Source organism: Spermophilus citellus (assembly GCF_964194105.1).
Source record: "Spermophilus citellus genome assembly, chromosome: 3".
Lineage (NCBI taxonomy): Eukaryota > Metazoa > Chordata > Mammalia > Rodentia > Sciuridae > Spermophilus > Spermophilus citellus.
In genome coordinates, this window is record NC_138184.1 from 199,376,139 (window position 1) to 199,399,213 (window position 23,075).

General features: G+C 38.2%; 1 protein-coding gene across 1 annotated transcript in view; it reads right to left on the minus strand.

The window, feature by feature from the left end:
* Positions 1-415: 415 nt before the first annotated feature.
* The window catches only part of PPP1R9A (protein phosphatase 1 regulatory subunit 9A), a 322,192-nt gene continuing 299,532 nt past the window's right edge, over positions 416-23,075 (minus strand). The window contains exons 16-22 of the mRNA XM_081284725.1: positions 22,756-22,843; positions 22,575-22,658; positions 11,887-12,199; positions 9,907-10,026; positions 9,168-9,191; positions 7,914-8,096; positions 416-6,561 (exon numbers count right to left, since the gene is read on the minus strand). Coding sequence (XP_081140851.1) covers positions 6,349-6,561; positions 7,914-8,096; positions 9,168-9,191; positions 9,907-10,026; positions 11,887-12,199; positions 22,575-22,658; positions 22,756-22,843 — 1,025 coding nt within the window. The 3' untranslated portion in view covers positions 416-6,348. The remainder of the gene's footprint in view (positions 6,562-7,913; positions 8,097-9,167; positions 9,192-9,906; positions 10,027-11,886; positions 12,200-22,574; positions 22,659-22,755; positions 22,844-23,075) is intronic.

The following is a 23,075-nucleotide window of genomic DNA, read 5'->3' on the forward strand; positions in this document are numbered from 1 at the left end:
TATAGGACAGGCTCATTCCTGCTTAGTGTGCTCCTTGCTGTGTGCGGCTGACTGGTTAACGGATTGTCACAGACCTTTCTATGGCTGAGACGTATCAGAAACCTTGATGGTGAAGCCGTGACAGGGAAACAGGAAGATGGGCGAGGGAGCTTTGACTGGAGGCTTCACTCTTTTAACTTTATGCCCAGTTCCATAATTGGGCTTTCAAATGTAATTCTAGCTGCCAATTTACACTTTACCAGAGTTAAACCTTATTTTTAGTTTCATTTCCATGAAAAATGTGCACTTTGCTCTTGATTGATAGATGTGTTTTGACAGTTAATACAGGTTTACCCAGTCAAGGCTTGTTTTAGTCGAAGGTGAAAATGGAAGAAGAAGAAAAAAATTATGCGACCGATCTCAGTATTTCTTTTTATTGCATTCGTTGTTTAACAACAATAATACTCATTGGCAAGAAATTTATTTACACTAACAAATTAAATTTAACACAGGTATTTTTAGATTGGTCAGAAAACAAAGGACCACTGTTATATTTTGCTTTGAATGCCTCTGAAAACCAAAGAGTAAGGAATGTCATTTGAAACAGTACATATTAACCAAGCACAAGAGAACAATTCAGACATGGCACTATTGTCTCTTCCATGCAAATAAATGAATAGACATCGAAATATACAAATTAAAAGTTTCAGGTAACATGCTACTCACACTTGCTGGACTCAAAATTATTTTCAAACAACTTTTTCTTATTGATATATAAAGAAAGATGAAAATGAATCAAATTCTTACAGGAGAACAGACTTTATTATCTTTCATTTTTCAGCTGCCCAGTTTTGTAATATGTAGCAGGTGTATTAGTGGTTTGACTGCAACACCATTAAAAATACAAGAGCAGTAGTTGTGACATCAAATAATAATGAAGGAAGCATCCGCATATATATGTAAGGAATTTTACCAAGCACTAACTCAGTTTGATGTTGTTGGGAGGTGTCATCTAGCTGGAGTGCTTCTTCCCACTTTTAATTATCTCTGGCCAATTGTTCTTTCATGAACAGTCGACTGATCACATCCTTAATAGAAAACCTGGATGTATGAATAAAAGAGCTGAAAGAAACTGACATGTACACCTTCCAACAATATATATTCAGAACCACCTGCATTATTTTTGGTGACAATCAAAATGCCATTATCAGCACGAGATGACCAAAATGCCATTACTTGGCACAAGAAGTCAATAAATGGTCATGTGAGGGCAACACTGCCATCAGAGAGCCAGTAGTTAGTAACTAAAGCTACTGATTATGTCATTTTGGAAGTGTGAGCCAATGCACAAGAACACACAGTGCAACTTTTAGCCAAGAAAACTGTAGTCTGCCATTGAAAATGCCCAAAGCTACATAAATGTCTTCTGAGCTCTAATACAAAAAAAAAAAAAAAGAAAAAAAAAAGAAAAAAAGAAAAAAAGTGCAGTCTCCACACCAAAGCATTAACCAAACATTTGAGAAGATTTTAGCTTACTAAAATACTAAATATTTAATAAATCAATTTTATCAAAATATATAAACACAGAGAAAGGTAAGTGCATTTAGTAGGAATACCTACATTAAAATAAAAACCCTCTTAAATCTATGAGCCATTCAATGTATAGATAAGCAAAAAGTGGCAATAAGGCTCTGATTATAGCTCCTAATTGGCATTCCAAGTTCCACATACAGTATTTTTTACGCCTTGTAATTGCTGCATATATATGGGTATGGTGGAAGATAGATTCACACAGATGTAGTTCTGAATACCTACGCAGTGGCATGCATGTTGTGGAGTAGTCTATTGTTCTCTTTTCCTTACCTCATAAATACTGCTGAATCCCTAGTGCTTTGGGGTTGGGTAGGGCCAAGGATTGGAAAGCATCCTGTTTTGTTCCTCCCTAACTCTGAGGATCTGGAGACAGGTTACAGTGGTGCTTGGTTTATGCTGCTCACATATGTGAACCCTCAAGTTAAAACCATTCTCTCAATAAACCCACAGTTTATTGTCAGACCCTCTGTCTATAGATCTTGTTTTCACTTCTTGGGGAAAATTTATTCTTTAGGTTTTTTCTTTTCTCTCCAGCTTCTCAGTCAGGCCTATTCTACGCTGCTTCTTCAAGTTATGAAAATGTGTTGTTTGGTGTTAATTTTTCCCCAGTGTTTGGACCAAGACTAAATTTCCTGAGACTTTAAATACTCAAGACAAATGCAAACAAAATCTGCTAGCATACCCAGGCTGGTTTTCAGGAGTGAATCACTGAGCACATTCAAATTTCCCATAACATTACTTTCTTTGGAGAATGTACCCTCCCCTGTCCTACCGTCATGAGAAGAGTTCTGGTAGAAGACATGGACATTTTACTGATGGACTTTATCCTTAATGGCTTAGCTTTAATAACTGTGCACAGGTTAAAGAGGCGAACTAGAAAAGATGGAAAGCTGAGCTTTTCATTTCCATCTTCCTTTTTTCTTCAGAGAACAATGAACCCTTTGCATTAAAGCAGGTGCCACAAAGCTCTGTGACCACTGTCCACCAAAATGAAGTGCCCCTCTACTCCAGCTGTGTTGGGAGTACCTTTAATGACAAGTGGCATTTGAAAATTCTTAAATATCTCAGTGTAATGAGAGGGCTGTGACACATTCAAAGTGCAGATGTTTCTCTTATAATTTTGGGGACTCCTTTCTCCAGAATCTTCTTGAACATTATTGTTAAACACTGAATATCCTCTTGAAGCTTAGTCTAATCTTCCACACTTATAAATGAATTAGCACATCTATAAAAATGCACATTTAATTTACCTTTTTGTTGTTGTTGTTGTTTACAATGTAAACTATAAGCACATGTCAATCCTATTACACAAAGAACTTCAGTGAGAATTCTTTGTCCTCAGGGAAAGACATGGGGTGAGTTGCCAGATCAAATGACCTGTGGAGGTCTCCTAGGTTGGGCCTGAGGTATTTGGGGATTTCAGGTTAAATGACTATAGGGGCACAGGCGGTGAGAAGGGCTAATTTGGTTCTCACTTTTCCTCCTGCTACCTTGTTCCCAACAACAAAGGAGCACAAGGTGGATGTACCCACTCTGTGCCAACTGAAAGCTGAGTTTGGCATTAGCACCTATCATACTGCAATTATTGACTGCTGTGGTTACAGAGGCTGTGTGATGTTGGCAGGTGGGGACAGGTTTCTGGCCTACCTGAATACAGAAAGACACTTCTGATTCATTGTGTGTGTGTGTGTGTGTGGGGGGGCACTGAAGGGATGGAGAACAAGAGAAGTATCCCATAACTGTGAGTTACTTTAAGGGAAATGGTCTTAAGAACAGTAATCTGTTATAAAGTTCTTTAGTGGAAATCCTGATCCAGCTCCCATAGTGTTACTTACTGCTTAGGCTCACTATTTATACCCCCTCCCTCCAAAACATCACCCATACCCCAAAACACTTCTGGCTATAGTTAGAGTCATACTGAGCTGTCCCTTACTAAAATATAGTACTCGGTAACCAGATAATCCCTTTTTGTTCATTTTCTGATAAGGAAAAAAAAAACTGCAAAGTCTTTAAGGTTCATGAAATAACAATTTTGTGTTAAAGTGTATGAACACTGAAAAGTACTAGCATTAAAGGAGGATTGTGCAAGACATCAGAACCTCAATTAATCACCATGCACTATAGTAAAAAAAATAATAGTAAAACAAAATGCTCACAAGATCTGAGGTCCTTCACTTTGTTTTCATACCCTTGTATCAATCAGTTTATATTTCATTGTTGGGCAATCAAATCAAGTCCCTTTTACAATTTTAGCAGTTTTAAGTAGTAACATTAAAATAATGCATTTAGACCTAAAATTACTACAATTAAACTTAAAAAATCAAAACGGTTATAATATACACTAAATGATCTGAGGAACAAGAATTTGATTTTTAACATTATTAGTATGACTTTGATTTAAACACTGAAGTATGCAAATAAAGTTATAATAAAGAACAATACTTCTAAGACATTTAAGAAAATACAATATAATAGATCATAAATTATGGGCAAAGACAGAGAATTATAGACATTTCAATATATACATTCATTTTCAAATATTACTGAAGTGTAAACATAACTTAAAATAATCATACCACTCTTGAATACAGTGAAACCTCCAGTGTGATCCAGGTTACTTTTTCTTCAAAGAAAGCGAAAATGGCAAAAATTTACAATAGCAAACACAAGCATTACCAGATTTTTACTAATTTAATCCTCTAGAAGTATGAGGAAAGATTTGCTGAATTTTGTAGTTCATTAATAGTTGCTCCTGGTTTCTTGTGATGTTAATAATAGGAAGCACCAGACATTTCTAGATATTAATAAGTATTGAGTATGGCAGTTTCATTATCATATCCCAAATGAAGATAGACAGAAAAATCTAACAATGCCTCTCCTAACTGTAAAAGCTACTATACATCAGTGTTTCTGAGGAGTGAATGTATGATCTGTACCTGGTGACAAAATCACTGAAGCTTAGCAGACCAGACCATACTGTGGCAGAAAAGGAATCAGACCTTGAGGAAAGAATAAGACAATACATTTCTAGTTCAGACAATTTCAGAACTTGGCTATTAAAAATAATAAAAGTTAAATCTCACAATGTTAACAATATTAGGTGGGGCTATATGGCAGGAGTCCCCTTACACTGTTACTGTAATACTCAAGAGCCATCTCCTGTGCTCTGCGTGTACAACACTTCAGCATGGACAACACTGAGGGCAGAGCAAGACCCAGTGTCACAAGAGGTAAAATACTTATCTAAAATTTATCTGGCCTCAAGTTGTACTTTGAAACTTGTCCATTGGAAAGTGGATGACCTCATTTTTGGAGCCAAAGCAGCAAAGAGAACAAGATACATAAGCATAAAAAGCAAAACAAAATACAAAAGAAAACCCCTCATCATTGGAAATTTCTCGATTAGTTTATCTTCTCCTCTTTCTGCCCTAGTCTCCTACACTCAACTAAGTTTGGTGAAATACTGAAGTCCTTAATACTGGCTTTAAAATAAGCATAAGTTCTTCCACTACCAAAGTGTATCCTATGTACTGCCTTAAACAAACTTCAACTGTAAAGTGGAAATCTCTGGAGTATGGTAGAGAATGGCTCAGAAAAACCATTCAAAATATCTCTAAAATGTAACTAACTGACAGCTCTGTTTTATAGGAACGTTCTGTGTGCTCAAAAAAATTGGTTCTCTGGCTGAATGTTACTCAAATCTAAATTTTCTCTAACTGATATTTCTATTTTCCTTAAAAGTGAGTTTGTTAAAACACTAACTGAGCCCACTTGGGAAATTCTGAGTAGAAAATATGTGACAAATTCCTGACTGTGTCATAGGCAGGCTGAAGACCAGCCAGAATGTTCCCCAGGAGAGGAAACCTGAAAATGTTGGTTTCCTTAAAAATCAATTTCCTGTTCAATTTGTTGTGTGTGGGGGACAAAGGAACTGTGTTGTGTTTGCCAGTGTTGCTGAAATACTGAACATACAGTGGTAGCAAAGTAAACAACATATCCCAACATCCCAAGGCTACATTAAAGTTTGACTTTTTTCTTCTTTGTTCAGCAACATCTGGAGGATAAATGTTACCTTCAAACCCCAAGGTATACCCACATCCACATTCTTAAGGCTTTTATTCTCTTCTACAGTTAACAAATAACTATGATTCTCTTCACTTTTTCTGATGCCCAGCAAGCAGGACTGTGTGCTTGCTCTTTCCCTTAGGACAAAATTATGTGGCACAACACCATGCTTCCACAATGGTGCTGTTCTCTGCCCAGACCCAGGACCGAGGGGGAGCTCTTCCCACACACCAGACTGGACTCTGCAGCCCTAGAAGCAAATATGCGTCCCAGATCTCATTGGCAGGGTGCTCTCTGCCACACAAATACGTGCAAGGGCCTAGATTCAGGATCCTACACTGAAAATTCCAAGTGCTACATGAACACCAGGGGGGTGTCCTGGTGTCCTGGTCATGCTGGTTTTCCACGTGACACAACACGCCCAACACAACACAGGATGTTGGTAAGTAGGACAGGAGAGCAACACAACTACTTTGTGTCTCTCCCAAATGAGATCTCTGGTTTGTTAACAAACCAAAGATGGTTTGGGATTCTTTCAGGGGTTAAAATTAGGAGTGCATTCTATTATTGCAGAAAATGCAGTCATTCAACACACAGTTCCTCAGTCTGTCTATAGCAGCATTACCCCATCACCAGCCTCTTTTTCTGGAGGAGAACAGGGCAGGAAGAGGGGAGCCTTCTCTTGAGCATTCTCACCCTCTGGAGGGTGTGCTACTGTTCACCAGGGCCGTCTGTTGCAGTTGATGTCATTTTTTCCGACTTTTTGGACTTCCTCTGCATCTGCTCTTGTTCCTTCCTCCTCAGCTTTTCTCTTTGTTTTTCCATTTTCTCTTGGGCCTTCCGAGCCTTCTCTAGAGACATCTTCATTTCCTTCAGTTTTTTTTTAACCACAGCTCGATCCTGCGATGATGCCATTCCAAGAGCCTGCAAAGGAAACACGTGCACAAACTGAATGGGAAAACTGATGGCTGCTCTGCTTCTTATGAGAAATAACATCACAATATGTTCAAGATTGTAATTGAAACATGGATAGAAGAGGTCAGAGTTGATATTATTTATTCAAAGTTTGTGTACATTGGGGGTTTGTGTTTTTTTGTTGTTCTTTTATTCTAAGAAGTCCCTTGCAAAGTACACCCTAAAGCTCATTAAAAAAATGCTTTCCAATTGGTTTTTAATGAGTGAATAAATGAGAAAAAGATACAATCCTTCTTCTCCAACCTTTGTGCTATAAACATTTATAGGTAAAAGTATTGCTAAAGTATTTCAAAGGGTAAACATGGGCACCGGCTGTCACAGAGGGCTCCAAGAAGGACAGAGAAAACTGAAATGGTTTCCTTTCTGGCAGTGTAGTCATTTATAAGGAAAACCAAAAATGTCTTTGGGGCCAGAATACTCATATCAGCATAACCAGCCATTCTTTCCCCGTGGGCAGACCTGCAAGGGAAGCCTGATTGTAATGAGGTTGCTCGGTAAGCCTAGAATTCAGAATAAGGGGAGTTGGTTGCATACTTTAAATGTTTCATGACCTTCAGCATCAACAGCAGGATGCATCCATCTCCCCAACAGGGACAGCCTTGTCAAGGGGGCCTTCATATTCACAAGCTATTGATTGATCTCTAACCTTTTCAAGATTGTCAAGAGCTACTCATCTATTGGTCAGCCTAGCAGGGGGCTGGGGCAGTGGGCAGAGGGTGTATGGAGCTGGTTGTATGCTCTTTTTGCCCTTTTTCCACAGGAGTGGGTGCCACCTCAGTCTCTGAGATGGACCAGACTCCTAGTGGAAAAGAGAGTGTGATCCAGGTGGAGGGAAGACACAGCCTGCATATATTTAAGGAAGAAAGTTCTGGGGAGAACATCATCCCAGTTTTAGAGTGTCATGTAGGGAAGAGGGAGTGTGAAGGAGAAATGAACAAGGAGAGGAAGATTCATGGATCAGGGTCTTAACTTCAATATGATGAAAGTCCACAGTGGCCATTATTAAAACTCATACTACATAGGAAGTAAGCAGAGTTAATAAATGGGCCATGTGTTGCCACGTGAAGCAATGGAGTGGGTCCCTAGCACTCCTGAGCAGCCTACCACTCATTTCAGAACCCATGATGGACTTTCTGAAACTTTGTTTCCAACTCAGAAATAATTCACCATCCTTTCTACTGACTGTTGAGGGAAATTGTCTCTCCAATATGCAGAAGGCTCTGGGCTAATGAAAACATTTTAGGTGCTACAAGTAGTACAAATCATACCTGGTAACCTAACACAGACAAATAATTCTTTACCTTAAGTTTATTTCCATCCAACTGCAGGAGCTGCTCTCCAGTGATGTTTTGGGCACTGAATTCAGAGACATACTGCTCCAGATTTAGGCTCATTAACCAGTGAGAAACCTGCTGCACACTCCATTCATGAACGGCCCGACTCTGATACTGACTGTGTTTGGGAGACTGTCCATCATCAAGGATCTGAGATAGGAATGTTGCAGTGTTGTTAAAGGACCAAAATGCTATGGTTCCTATTATGCTATCAAAAGGAATTTCTTAACCTGCTAGAGCCGCATTTATTTTTAAACCACAAAATGATAATGTTTCTAATATTGTTAAAAAGAAATATGCTTGTTACTTATGTGGTTTTAGGTCTATGGAAATTTAAAAAAATTCCCCCAAATAAAGCACATTATTAATGTAGGAAGTTCAATATTGAAAAAAAATACACTTTAATGTTGCAAGCTTTTATATCAAAACACTCTGGAAATAGATGTAGAAAACAAATATTTCATAAATCTCTACATGCAATTCATCACTCTGCGTTTATCCTCTGATAAGACATTAAAGTTTTATAAAAACACATTTAAAATATTGAGGTATCTTTCACTTGGAAGAGGAGAGCATTAACCCTCAAGCTTTCTTATGGGAAACTTTCCAACTATTATTTCACTGAGCAGCAAGCAGACTTGAGAGGAAGGTGGGGCAGGTAATATCCACAATTACTTTCAATACACGAGGAAACTGAGGCTCAGAAAGTCTTTAGGATTTGTCCCAGATAACACAGTAAGGAGCAGAGCACAACAGTAACTGGTTTGTTAAAAAAATATAGGCTCTGTATAATATTGCTTTTCATAGTGCAAAGGGGCAGATTGCTTCCTACAACTGCTAAGCTGAGAGGAGATGAAGGCAATGAAAGGCTTCAGAGGAAAGACAGGAGTCACCTTGGTGACCCACATGAGGAACACAGAGGAGGGGATGGGGTAAGCTGAGATGAAGGCAGAGGAGATGTTAAAGAATGAAAGGAGTCAAGGTAACGGGGATGGGAGATACATAGAGGGACTTGGAGGTGGGAATTAGAACCTCTTGATTCAGGAACATCTTTTGGCTAAGATATAGACAAGGGCAGGGAACAAAGCTATTTAAGACAAGGAAACTCTCTACTATGGAGGAAATTATTCTTGTATTGTTTGATTTAAATAATTTGTAAGGATAAAAAAGCAGGTTCAAACACTACCACATAAGGCACCACACAGCCCACTGACAGCTCACCTCGTCATCTATCATATCCAGGCTCTGAGTGAGGGGCAACAAAGGAATCAAGAAGAAAAGGGTTATAGAAACAGGATGTAAAACATCAACAGTACACAGTTTTAATAAACTTAAAATCATGCCAGGCTTGAAGAATACAGGCAGGAAAGTTTACAGGGAACAGAAGTTTTACAAAACAAAAATCATGTTAGAAAGAAATAAGCATGAATATTTAAATAAGAGCAAAAATATCTTTAATTACGTTGTGTCTGCCTGCCCACCTCCACCCCTTTTGGGGAACCAAATCCTTAATGTAATTTCCTGCCTCTCTTATAAACATTTATCTCCTAATAATTCTTGGCAATGCTCACCATGACCCTTGCTTCTAAGTAAGTGGTTCTCACCCTATTTTCCTTCCTTGTCAGAACTATTGCAATGATTCCATCAGGATCCACACCAGAAGGAACAGCAGAATTTTGGTGTGACCACGGTAGAGGCAAGGGAGAAAGGGAATGGACAATTTGTGACCCCCATAGGAGCGGAGCTGTTTTTGCTCTCCAGGTCCCAGCCTCGCCACTGTTAAGTGACCCTGAAAACAACACAGTACTCTCTTGATGAGAGAGAGGGAGAGAAATCACGAAGACTTTACATAAATACAAAGCCACGATCCTGCTGGTTTCTATGCAATAATTTATCCTAAAAACCATTTTCCCAGTATATTTTATGAGACAACTGTCTGCTCATAGTGTCACTATAGTACCTCATCTGATGACAGTGCTAAGGACTGAGAGAGCCCTGGTGTTTTGGGTTCTGCTCCTAAGCCACTCAGGTCTGCGGAACTGGTACTGCTGGGACTGAAGTCATCGTTGAAGGTAAAATTCTGGAAAAACAAAGGAAGCTCAGTGTTAAAGGGGCACAACAAGTGAACCAGAAGCAGGTGTGTTTCCAAGTTCTCAGAGGTTCTTTATAAGCCATCTCAGAAGAAACTCATACTGGGTTTGGTAATGACCTTCAACCGGCCAGTGGTTGAGAATGCTGTGTGCCTAATTGAGAATTCTGGTGCTTTCTCCATCTGATGAAAGGAGAGGTGTTTTAGAGAGATGATTCTTCAATCTCTCTCCAAGGGTACAGAATTCATTATCCTCTGCTACTGCTCAGAGAAGTAATATTAATAAGCCTATCTTCTTTGACCCTAATCGTGATGAGTAACAGTGTAAGTAAAAATACAAGATGGTGTGGAGAGGCTGAGTTATTAGGAACAGATGGTGATTCCTATCAGGAAGGTAGCTGGAGCACCCCTGGGAAGGAGCGCATGCGGCTGTCTGTGATAAATACTGTGAGAAGTGGCAGATTCTCTCCTGGAGGTACCCTTCAAGATGATGAGTTCTGGGGGAGGACACAGTCTGACAACACTCTGCGTGTTCCATGCTGGAATGAAACTCTCATGGCACCAGCAGACAACCAAAGAGGCTGGGCACAGAACAGACACATGGGGCTGGAAATCAGCTGGGGCTGGGGAGGTAGAATATGTAAACAAGACTTCCCTGGAACATCATTAATATGTTCAGAGAATATTATAATGAAACTTAACAATGGCTACCTAGCTGCATTCATGGAAACATTTTAAACCAAATCTGGAGACTTGATGGTAGAATTACTCAAACAACGTTTAAATGCCTCAGATCCGATAGTAAAAGGCCCAGATGCTCTACTGCTGTCAAAACTTTTGCTAATGCGAGCAGAATGGCTCGATTCCCAGGAACTCTGTGCAACTTGGCCAACAACCATCTAGTTTCATGTTCTACTTCATTAGAACTTGGACTGTTAGTTTTCCATTAGGTTCCCTTGTATTGGGTTAAGTTGATTATCCAGAATAAACACTACATCAGAGGCTAGGATACTTAGTGCCAAACTAATTCCAAGATTTGCTAAAACTTCAGAAAAGAAGTTTAAATCAGAGCACATGGAGCTCGGTCAGTAGAACATTTAAGCAGCAGGGTGTTTTAACACAGAACGTCACCATCTGGTATTGTCAATGGAGACACAAACTCAGGCCCCAGTCAAAACCCTTTGAGCTGTTAACCTCAAGGAAAGAATTAAATTCAAGTAACATTAATTACACGTATCTGTTTGAGAAAGAAAGGTGAACATAGAAAAAAGGAGACCAAACGACGAGTGAAAGTTAGCCACCATATATATACGTGTTTCAATAAAATGTTAGATAAGGTTTGCAGTGTCATGCTGGAAATAACCATCATGCATTTAAAAACAAATCACACCCATGCATATAATTCCTAATTATGTGAAAGTTAAAGAACTCTGGTGACAAAATTACAACAGCTGTTCAGCATGGAAATTTGATATGAAAAGGAGGAAGAAGTATGGTGCCAAGTCAGCACTGGTTTGTTTTAAGGAGTTTCACTCAGATGTATCAAACACATATTCAGTCCCGAATTTATCGGTTTTCCAGTAAATCTTGAAGAGCATAGCAAAATAGTTTTATAATGTAATTTAGATTACTCAGTAAACAGATCTATCATACTGTTTCATGATTTGAATGTATCTTTTCCCAGCATGGCTTAACTGTCAAACTCAGATTAAATAGCAGTACGTGAAAAGACAGGCAAACCAAAGAGAAATGTACACTCTAGAATGGAACAGTGTTAAAGCAGGTGATGGTTAAGTGAGGCTTTCTCTTCCTCACACAAGAAACACCACACGTTGCTTGTGGCTGTGTTACCACACGGTTCCTCGGATCCAGAGCACACACAGGTTGAGGACGCCTTCCAAAGACTGAACAGGAGGAGGGGTTTGGGTTTTTCTGGTTTGCTTTTTCAATCCATGTGTTTTCTACCTTAGACCCCGTTTTATCTGAAATTAGAGTCTCAGGAGGAGGCTGAAGGGGACTTGTAGGTGAAGGCAGGTTCCTGAAGGAATAGGATCCTTTCCGGCTTTCATTAAACCAGGAGAAAGGCATGCAAGGGGAGCGGGTGGAGGCCTGAGCTGCGGAGGGCGGCTTGGCTTTCCAGTTTTCCAGCCTGCCTCTGAAGATCCTGTTTTGTGAAAAGAATGGATGTTAGACAAAGAAAGGCAAAAGGCTTCCTGAAGCAAATTTTGAAAGGACTCTCAATATAGCTTCAGTAGTAACTGCTTGAGAAACTGTTCTACTCAGCAGAGTAAAATTTTGGGCTGTAACACTAACCTTAGTAGTTACTTTTTTGCATCTAAGTGGAGTCTATGACAATAATCAAAGATCTTGCACTGCTATTTTTTTGAAATGAATTTTTTGAAGTGCATGCGGATGAACTAAGACCAGGGAGGTGGTCCTGCAGGCACTGCTCTTGGGCCGGCCATCACAGCAGCTCCTCTACCTGGTAGGTACATCAGTGCCTCACAGCAGCTCTCAAATAGCACCCTTCTGGCCTTGCTCAGGACTTGTGTTCTCAAGTATCTAACATTTTAGAAAATGATACATTTAAATAATTTGAACACTTCAGGGCTTGTGATACTTTGAGCACTACTGGCTTTTCATCATCTTGGTGTTTCTTCAAAGGAGCAGGACAAGACTTGATGTCCTCGTACCCCCCTTGGAGGTCTAAGGCCTTGCACCTCCTGAGTATGTGGCCTTGGGCATTCTTTTGGTCTCCATTTGCTCATCTATGAAAGGTGTATTTTTATGTCTCTCATATGTGGTTGTTAAGAATTAAATAGCATATGTGAAAGTGCTTTGAAAACTATCAAAATATTAAATTTTCTGTTTATTTTTTAACATTTAAAGGATTTAAAGGCATTCAAGAAACACAGTATGAAAACAGTACCCTTAATGCAGTTACTTTCATATTTATATTTATCTTTTGGTTAAGAGAAAAATAATTATCAGGAACCAAAGTAGGAACAGACAATAGTTTACATGCGTCATGGAAGAGAGTCTGCCTCAATATGTCCAAATGTTATTTCATGGAATGTCTATTATCTGATAGCTGTTAATATCACAACAGATTCCTTCAATTAAAAGAGGCTGAACACCATAGCTAGATAACTTTCTGTCTCAGATGTATTCTGAATTTTAGTCTTTTCATATCTCATTTCAAACAAACTTTGAAATATATTTCAAATTGACATAAATAGCTTAACTCCTAAAAATTCTAGCTATTTCCAAATACTGTGAGAATCAAATGGGACAATAACTGAAACACCATTTTATAAATTGGAATGCAGTATACAAATATAAAGTGATTAGAAGAATGACAACTAAAGACAATGGAGAAGTCAATGTGGTTTTGGGAAAACATTGAGATCAGCAGTTGGGTGAGCAAAATTGTTGGTCATATTAAAGATTTCAAAAGATTTGATGTTTTAAATAGAGTATTTAAAAAATGGGAGTAGGAAGTCTTCAAGGATAATAGATAAATATCAACTAGAGATGTGTCAAACATCAAATTCATCCTCAAGTCTAAACTTAAAAAAAAAGTATCCTTAAATCTAAATACTTATGTCATAAGACACAGGAGTGAACTCAAGAAAGCATGCTAGCAGAGGCAGACTGGTCTGTAAGAAGCATTTTTTAATCCGTTGGCCATGGACAAGTCTGATAAGAACCATTTGGTGCAGCTGTTTCCATTCAGATCTTGGGCACCCAGACAATGAATTAGCACTGGAGGAGGACAGCAGAGGAGTCAACCTGGAATCTGTATTTTAACCAGTCTGATCTGATTCAAAGTTTTTAATACTTTCTTCATACTATCCAGAGTGCAAATATAATTATTCGTGAAGAGGGAGAAAAGCATTTTATTTTTTCTGATAGAAAATGGTTGTACTGGTTCCCCATGCCGGAATTTCCCCCTTCCACCTGACACCATGAAAATTAGATGCCATTCCAACCTTGGTCTTCACTGCAGTTGGGGAACTTCTAAATCTAGGTTACAGAAGAAAGGGAGAACTGTCTCCCAACCCTTCTGAGACAGGTGGGGGGAATCTTATCATCTTAATATCCTTGAATTCAATTTGGGAAGGACCTTGGGTTCTTAGTTTTTGGAATGTAAATATTTGCTTCTAAGTTGAAGATAAGGCAAGTGACTCCAATTTTACAGCCCTGGCAGTGCCTGCATGGAGCTCCATCATCTCATTCCTCCTGCTCCCTCATCTCCTTAAGATGTCACCACATACTTCTGGGGAGGTAAATCTCTCTGCAGTTCTATATATCGGGTCATAATTTAACATCTAAGATTGTCTTTTAGCGTAGATCCCACATTCCATTAAAAATGTTAAAAATACTGTGTATACCTATCTAAAAATATGTCCTCTTGCAGTCCCACTCTTGCAATTGGGAATATCTGAGGAAAACTGGACCTTAAGATCATAATCACCTCTGGCTATCAGTTTCTGAATCAAGGGAATTTTAAAAAGAGGCTGAACACCATAGCTAGATAATTTTCTGTTATCCAATAAATTTTGGTAGTGCTTAAATAAATGGCTATAATTTAAAGTTTATAAAGAGGCCATAATTAACAGAAGCATGATAGTCTCATCCTACTTCCAAGTGAATGTCTTTGTAACAATGCATTTAGGCCACCACCACTTCCTTTAAAAAAAAAAAATAGGCAAGAAATAAGAATATTGTTTCCTGAAGTGTTATTCTTTTGCTTTATTTGAAAAGGACTTTTGATAGTACAGATCCTGGCAGGACAACATTAGGAAGAAAAAAAAAAATCTGAAGGCTACATCTAAGTAAACACTTTCATAAAATTATCTCTAACAGGAAAATATTTAAGATGAATAATCCCATGTGGACTTGTATATCCAGCAATTAAGACAGGTCCTGCGGCCATGTTGTTCTTATACCCTGTGGTGAGCAAGGTCACAAAACCCCAGCCTCTGCTGATACCCAGAAGCTTTCTTATGCCACTTCATAACCAAGGTAATAGAAGACAAGCAAGTAGAAATGGTTGAAAGACCACTTCCAAGGAGTTAACCACTGTCTCCATAATTGCATGCCACCATATTTGGGATACTCTGAAGAGTGTTTTACATGAGGCCTGGCTGTGAGGCTGTCTCCTAACTCCCTCATTTTTTTATCTGTGACTTTAAAACTCCATGACTAATGGAGCATTGTGTGCTTCCTGGCACCCAGATGAACTGAACAGAGGCATGCTTCCATTTGGTTGGACCTACAGAAATGGAATTCTCATTTTAAAAAAAGAAACATAGCTGGGCTTGGTGTCGTATGCTGTAATTTCAGCAATGCAGAAGGCTGAGGCAGGAGAGCTGCAAGTTCCAGGTGAACTTGAGCAATTCGGCAAGACCCTCAGCAACTTAGTGAGATCCGATCTTAAAATAAAAAATAAATAGGACTGGGAATGTAGCTCAGTGGTAAAGTGCCCTTAGCTTGATCCCCAGTACCAAAAAATAAAATAAAAAAAAGACACACTATATTACTTTAAAACTAGAAACCTATCAGTCTACCAACATATACTTTTGAGAATGAATACCAGTTTCTTCCTGGATAAATTGAACTACTGGGCCTATAAAGGAGCAGAAAAGATTTGGTAGCAGATTTTATTTTGACCACTCCATCTGTTTCACCTTGTTGAGAAAATCTTCCTAATTATTACTAATACAAAATCTTTCCTTCCTTTTTTGCTTCTACCCTTCCTTCCTTTTTTAACACTTTCTTCTTCTTTTTTTCTTTCTCCCACTCCCCCTAAAAAAAAATCAAGATTGGTAGAAATGAATTCCTGATGAATTTAAAAATAATTTCGATAGGATCAAAACAAAAATGTGTTCTGTACTTCCCTATGCTTTACTTTAAGCTGTATATTAATGGCTTATGATCATTTTTGGAAACAGATCCACAAGTCACTGCTATATCACTGATTATTTTATTGTTAGGAACCAGAAGAAACAATGGCTTCATATTCAGTCTTCCCAATCCAAAGGTGTCACATGGGGTGTAGCACTCACTGGCATTTAAATGGTTTATAGCTAAAAAACATAGAGCAATTAACTCATCTATACATTTTTGAAAACAATTTATCCTGGGGCTGGCATCCCCAAATTAAATTGCTCAGTTAAGAATCCCACAGTGGGGCTGGGGTTGTGGCTCAGTGGTAGAGTGCTTGCCTCGCATATGTGAGGCCCCGAGTTTGATCCTTAGCACCCCATTAAAAAATAGATAAATAAAAATAAAGATATTGGGTTCATCTACAACTTAAAAAAAATCCCACAGTGATTTTTTTTGTTGTTGTAGTTTTAAATTTGAATAAAAGGTATGTGAACTATTCAGAATCTAAGTGGTGATCATCAAAATATCATTTAGAGCTGGGCATGGTGGCACAAACCTGTAATCCCAGTGACTTGGGAAGCTGAGGCAAAAAGATCACAAGTTCAAAGCCAGCCTCAGCAATCTAGTGAGACCCTAAGTAACTTAGTGAGACCTTGTCTCAAAATAAAATAAAAGGGGCGCTAAGGTTGTAACTCAGTGGTAGAGTGCTTGCCTAGCCTGTGTGAAGCACTGGGTTCAATCCTCGGCACTATATAAAAACCAATCAATTAATCAATCGATGTATTGTGTCAAACAACAACAAAACCCATATTGTATCATTTAAAAAAACAATAAAGGTGCTGGGGATGTGGCTCAGGGGTAAAGCACCTCTGGGTTAAATCCTTTGTACCCCCCACCCCCAATATATCATTAGGTTTACAAAACAAAAGAAGTATTAAAGGATCACAGAATTCAAGCAGATTGTAAAGGAAATTAATTAAAGAAAGATGATTGCAACCAGAGGAAGAGCTACAGATTTCATTTTTCTAAATTAGATGAAGTGCTTCTGTAAGTTTCCAACATCCACTCAGGAGACAGTTGTAAAGCCAGTTCTTAGGGGTAATAATAGCTCAGGGCCAATTGTCCTGGACATATATTTCTCCCAGACCTGAGTTCTTGTCTAAATCTGTGAAGAACCAGCAGTCTGTCTCTGATGGGACACTGTAGAGTGTTCAACTCATTTGAGATGATGAAAATATTCCCTAATCACCACCACCCCAACCAACTGGGAAGGTTTAAAATGAAATAGTAAAAGAATCATGTAAATAAAACCATACTCTCAAAACATAAATGTTAACTTTAGGACTAATAAATATATTGCTTAGGCATTTAAGCAAATTTGTGCCATTAGAAATCTGCAAGAGAAATTTTCTATTGATTCTGTCTTAAAATTTTATTTTATTGTGATTTTTGGTGCTGAGGCATGCTAATCATGTACTCTACCACTGAGCTATACCACAAGCCTTCTGTCCTAAGATTTTTAAACTCCTTAAAGATCACTTTAATGTTCTAAAACTCATTTTAGATTTGTTTTTAACATATGAAATTAGTTAACCACACTGATAAGAGTAATGGGATATTTAGAGTCAAAAAGTTATAATTCTAGCCTTATATTTTTGAGAGTTTTTGTAAACATGTAAATGTGTTTGCTTGTTGGGTATGTCAATCTGTTAGATTTCAGGCATTTAAAGTTCTTAAAATGAAAACTGAATATTAAGTGTAGCTAAAAGTGGGCCAATTCTAGGCTGAATAAATCTCCTCAATAGGGCTGAGCTGACATTACCCAAAGATCACATGAAAGCAAGTGCTTTTGCTGGCCAGGCACAGGCAAAAGTGAGGCGCTTTTCTATTCAGACACATGTATGCATCTTAATCCCCAACTTTGTTAAAAGGTGTGTTTCCACCCAGCCCAATGACTGGTAAGTGGGGCCCTGCCTTACTCAGCCACAGGGTAGAGCTGCCCTCCAGGTACTTGTCATAGCATATAATCTAAAATTCACTGTCATGCCTTGATTTATCTAAAACCTCTGAGAGAAAAATCATCTTGAAGGACTGCCTGAAGTATACTCCCTGTAGCCCACTCATTCTTCAAAGATGACAAAAGTCTGTCTTGGATGAACAAGACTGCCAGCAAACTATGGATTGAGAATACTTTTAAATCCCTCCCAGCAAACTTGCTTCAAGTATAAATGATAATGATAGCCATTTATGTTTATTAAGGACTTAAAGTGTGCTTAAATGTGATCCTTTCAATCTTCCCAACACTCAAAGAGGGCTGCATGATGTGTGTATGTACGTGTGAGGGTTTCTTATCTTACAAATAAGGTAGCTAGGGTACAGAGAGGTTAAATAACTTGTCTAAAGTAAACAGCAAAGCCAAGATTTGAACTCAAGTTCTTGACCATTTACTATTATGCTCTTGGCTCTCACTGAAAGGCCACTACGAAACTTACTATGAAGGTATTGTTGAAGTTGATGTAGGTAAGTACCAACTTTACTTTTTACTTTATTTTTCCTATTTATTTTTTAAAAAATTATGTTGTACAGACCATGTACTTTTGTATATAAACAAATTATTTTTGGAACAAAGGAGTAGACTGTAAATAAATAAAAGAATAAACACATGAATATGTGATACTTTATAGACCAGCTAGGTAATGAGTTAGAAATCAAAGGAGGATTTTTTATAGAATCACATAGATCCACACTATTCAATACAAATATGAATCTCATGTGTATTTTCTAGTAGATACATGAAAAAAGAGGTAAATTAATTTTAATACTAATACATTTTATCTAATCCCAATGCACAATGTTCTATCAACACATAATCAATATTACAAAATTAATAAGATATTTCACCTTCTTTTTTTCATACTGTCTGAATACAGCATGCATTTCTTCCCATAGTACATTTCAGCACAGATAACTCAGGAGCTATATCTGACCAGAGGTGACCTTACTGGACAAAGCATATAAAGGTAGACAAGGGAGCAGGGGCCATGCACTTTTAGCCCAACCCATTAATTTTTTCTTAGGAAACCAAGGTGACTTACTCTTGGAAAAGTCAGGACTACCACCTTGGATTTCAGTTCAGTGTGTTTTCCACTGTTCACACATTCAAAGTGAATGAAAATTCACTTCCACAGAGGCATGTAATCTCGCTCAGAGACACACACCTTCGCTCACAGAGCTTCTCCACGGATCTCCAAGGAGATACTTCACTGGTAACAGTGGTCACCTGTTCTGGAGTTGAGGACAGGATTTTATTTGACCCTCAGGTGTGTCATTTAAGGGATGAATAATTCTGATGATTAAATGCTTCCTACTTTTGGTAGCTTCTATGCTTCCCGTTTAAATTGGAATATTCATGGAGCACTTATTTAAAAAGTTATAGAACCAAATCATATTCGTTTGTTGGGTTTATTTATTATGAATATTATTCTCATCTATTTTCTCAATCTGTCTCATGCTGGTCATGTATCTGAGTCATTATCTTTCCACAAGGAACACAACAGTGTAAACTGTACTCTAAGGGAGGAAAAATCTAAAATCAAAACCAAATTTAGCAAATGTCTATCCTTCTTAAAAATCAAACAGCCACAGGTTATAACTCGCTGATGACCTCAACAGATTTAAAAAACCTAGTAAGAACTGGATGAAAAGCCTAAAAGATAAGATTACTAACCCAATCTGTGAATCTCTCTCCTTTATCTGAGAAAGTGGCACGGGGTGAGGAGTCTGTTCCAGACTCTTTTCTGTAATTGCAGTGTGACCCTATAGCTGATTATACTTATGCCCACCTACCTGCATGGGACCTGTGAAGCCAACTCACTGCATTAAGCTCCTACTGGGCAGGGATTCTGTTCTTCCTGGAATACATTTTCTTAAGTTCTGGGCCCATTATCATTCCATATTAGGAGAACAGAGGCTGTCATTAGATTTGATTAGTGTTACCCAATTACTCCCATTGTGCAAAAATAATTTTTTTGAAACAGAAAAAATTTTTTCTATTCTTATCCTATTTCAATAACATGAACTCCTTTCCATGCTGGCAAAATTCTATTATAAATAATTATAAAATTATGATTCTAATTGATAACTCTTTTGTAGCATTGGTATGTGAAGAATTATTTGTGACTACAGAAGTAGGGAGAATCCAGAATTAATGTTTTACAAGGATACCAGTGGCCAGACAGTAGAGGCAGCAGCCTGCTGCAGGTTCAAGAGCTGTTCTAGCTGTGGTGACCAGGGACCACCCACTCAAGACTGTGTTGGGGATGCAAATCAAGTCAAGATGGTGCCTGGCACTTTTCCAGGAGGAGTGGTTTGTGAAGCAACGCCAGCGAGCCATTAAGATGATGAGGATTCCTTATTGGCTGACTGCTGTATCTAGATGATGTTAATTAGGTTAAGCTGTGTGTAGTTAGTTAAGTATATGTACCTCTGCTGTCTGGCAGAGAGGCAGCTCCTGCTACCTTGGGTGCCCGCTACTTTGAGTAACTGGAGGTGACAAGCAACTTGAAGGTTCAAGCGGGAACTACTTTATTGCAAGTGAACTCAGCGGGAACTGATAGAGAACTCAAAGTATCAGGCACCCAAGGTAGCAGGAGCCGCCTCTCTGCTGGACAGCAGAGGTATATATACTTAACTAATTACACACAGCTTAACCTAATTAACATCATCTAGATACAGCAGTGAGCCAATAAGGAATCCTCATCATCTTAATGGCTCCCTGGTGTTGCTTCACAAACCACTCCTCCTGGAAAAGTTCCAGGTGCCATCTTGACTTGATTTGCATCCCCAACAAGACTGTCTGTGGCTTTGCTTGTGGTACAGCAAGCACTCACCAACACCATCAAGATCTGCTTAATTTTCACCTGAAATCCAAACACTGCTCCCACACAGCCTGTTGGGTTCACACCTCTCTCTTGGTTGGAGTCTCAAAGGGATGAGGTAGTGACAGCCTACGATGCCCAGGGACTAATGGAAGGACAGTCATTCCAGAAGCATGGGAGTTTCTCTTCCATTGGGTTTTGTGCATCTCCCTCTATCTTCTTTAAATGGCCTTGTTATTTTTCCCTGAGTATTTTGTTGTTGTTGTTGTTGTTCTTAGTTTTTAAGTACAAAGTAAACTCTTTGCAATTTCTTACTCCAAAGCCTCACAAAGTTAAAAACTGCCTTTGAGTTGCACATTACCTCAGATTTACTTTATTTTTCCTGAGATTTGTTGTCCTCAATGTAATAAAGGTGTTCTACCCTTTCTCCATTGACAGCATAAAGGAAAACCAGCCAAACAAAGTAATTAGTTTTGGAAATTTTTTCTTCACCCACCACCCATTTTGTTCTAATTCCAAGGAGTCTGAACAATCTCTTATCAAGAAAAGGTGTGGTGGTGGGGAGGGTATTAGAAAAGAGAGGGAAAGAAAGAAAAGGACATAGCAGATACAAACTATGAAGTGGATAAATGATTTTACATCTTTTACTTTGAGCATTTTGTCTGTTTCTTTCATGTCTATAATACTGAGATGATTCCCCAAATTTGCAGAGACATTTAAGCATCAATAGATGCATCACTAACTGGAAATGGCATGGTGGGTTGGAAAGACATCTAGACAGGAAGCACAGCCCCAGGTTGGTATTAAAAGCCTGCTACATAACCCTGAGCAAACCAATTTAATTTTATGAAGGTGCAGATCTTTATCAATAAATCACGGCACTATCATCTATCCTCCCAATCTCATTATAAGGATCAAATGAAATGGTAAATGTAAAACCACTTTGTAATTTGCAAATAATAATAATAGCAGCAAACTATTATCATTACAATTATTTTTGAATACCTACTGTGTGCCAAGTATCATTTTAAATGCTGTACATGAAAACTCATTTAATCCTTATACCTTATATGTAGGTACCATTACCCTCATTTTACATGAGAAAACAGAGGTAAGAAGAGCTAAGTAATTTGTTCAAGGTTTAAAAGGTTTATGAGCTTCAATTCAAACCAGGCAATTGGATTTCAGAGCTTGATGCTTTACTCTTATATAAACCTAAACTTAAAATCATGTAATCTTAGAATAAAATTGATAAAATTTGATGACATGCTGTTCAATACTTACTTCTACAGGAAAGCTTTTATTGAAAAGTAAGGACAGTGGCCAGTACCTACAAATCAATTAAATACCCAAGTCTAGAAAGAAATGGTGGCTGCTCTTACAAGCATGTTTACAGTCCTGATCCCAACAAGGCAATTAAGGGCAAAGTTACTCTTTCAGAGTTAACAAAAAGAAGGCACTAGCATTGTGGGCAGCTAGGCAAAGAATCTGAAATAGATCTACAGAATTACATAGATATATTTATACTGCATTTAGAAAAACATTTATTGAAACTCTTCATGTGAACATAATTCTTCAGTTACGGACCAATGGATATGCCCAAGGCCAAATGTAAGCTATATTTAAAGTAAGACAAATATAAACTGATTGTACAATTTTTCTTTCATCTTAACTCTAGGAATATCACTTAGGTTTTGGTTAGCAATTGAAGAGGGAGCCAGAAAATTCAGGTATAGAAATAAATACATGTTCTTAATCAACCACTCATACCTGCTACCTGCAGAAAACCTATTGACTTCTTTTTCTTTTTCTTTCCATTTTTTTCCTTTGTTGGAATTCCTTCGCAAAGGTGCCCTATAATGACAGCATACAGTCAGAAAGGGGGAGTGGAAATTTCCTCTTTAATACTCCTTTTACAGAGGGCTTGCTTTTTACATCATGAAGTGCTTACCCCAGATCCACAAACTTCCGCCTAATTTTTCCTCCTTGTTTCACCAATGAACTGGATGCCCTTAGTGATTTGGGACATTTGGCATCATCTAGGATATAGACATATATGAAAAGGATAAATTATTATTTTTTAAAGCCATGGATCAAAAATCAGTGCATATCTGAATCTAAAAATTTGCCTAAATTCCTAACTGTGGAAGAAGATAATGGATGCCCTTTACAAAAGACATTGGCATGTGCCATGTTGAAAAACAGTCACTTAAGCAGGAGAGGTCCTGTTGGACAGAGGCCCAATACTCACCACTAAAAGTATTAGTGTCA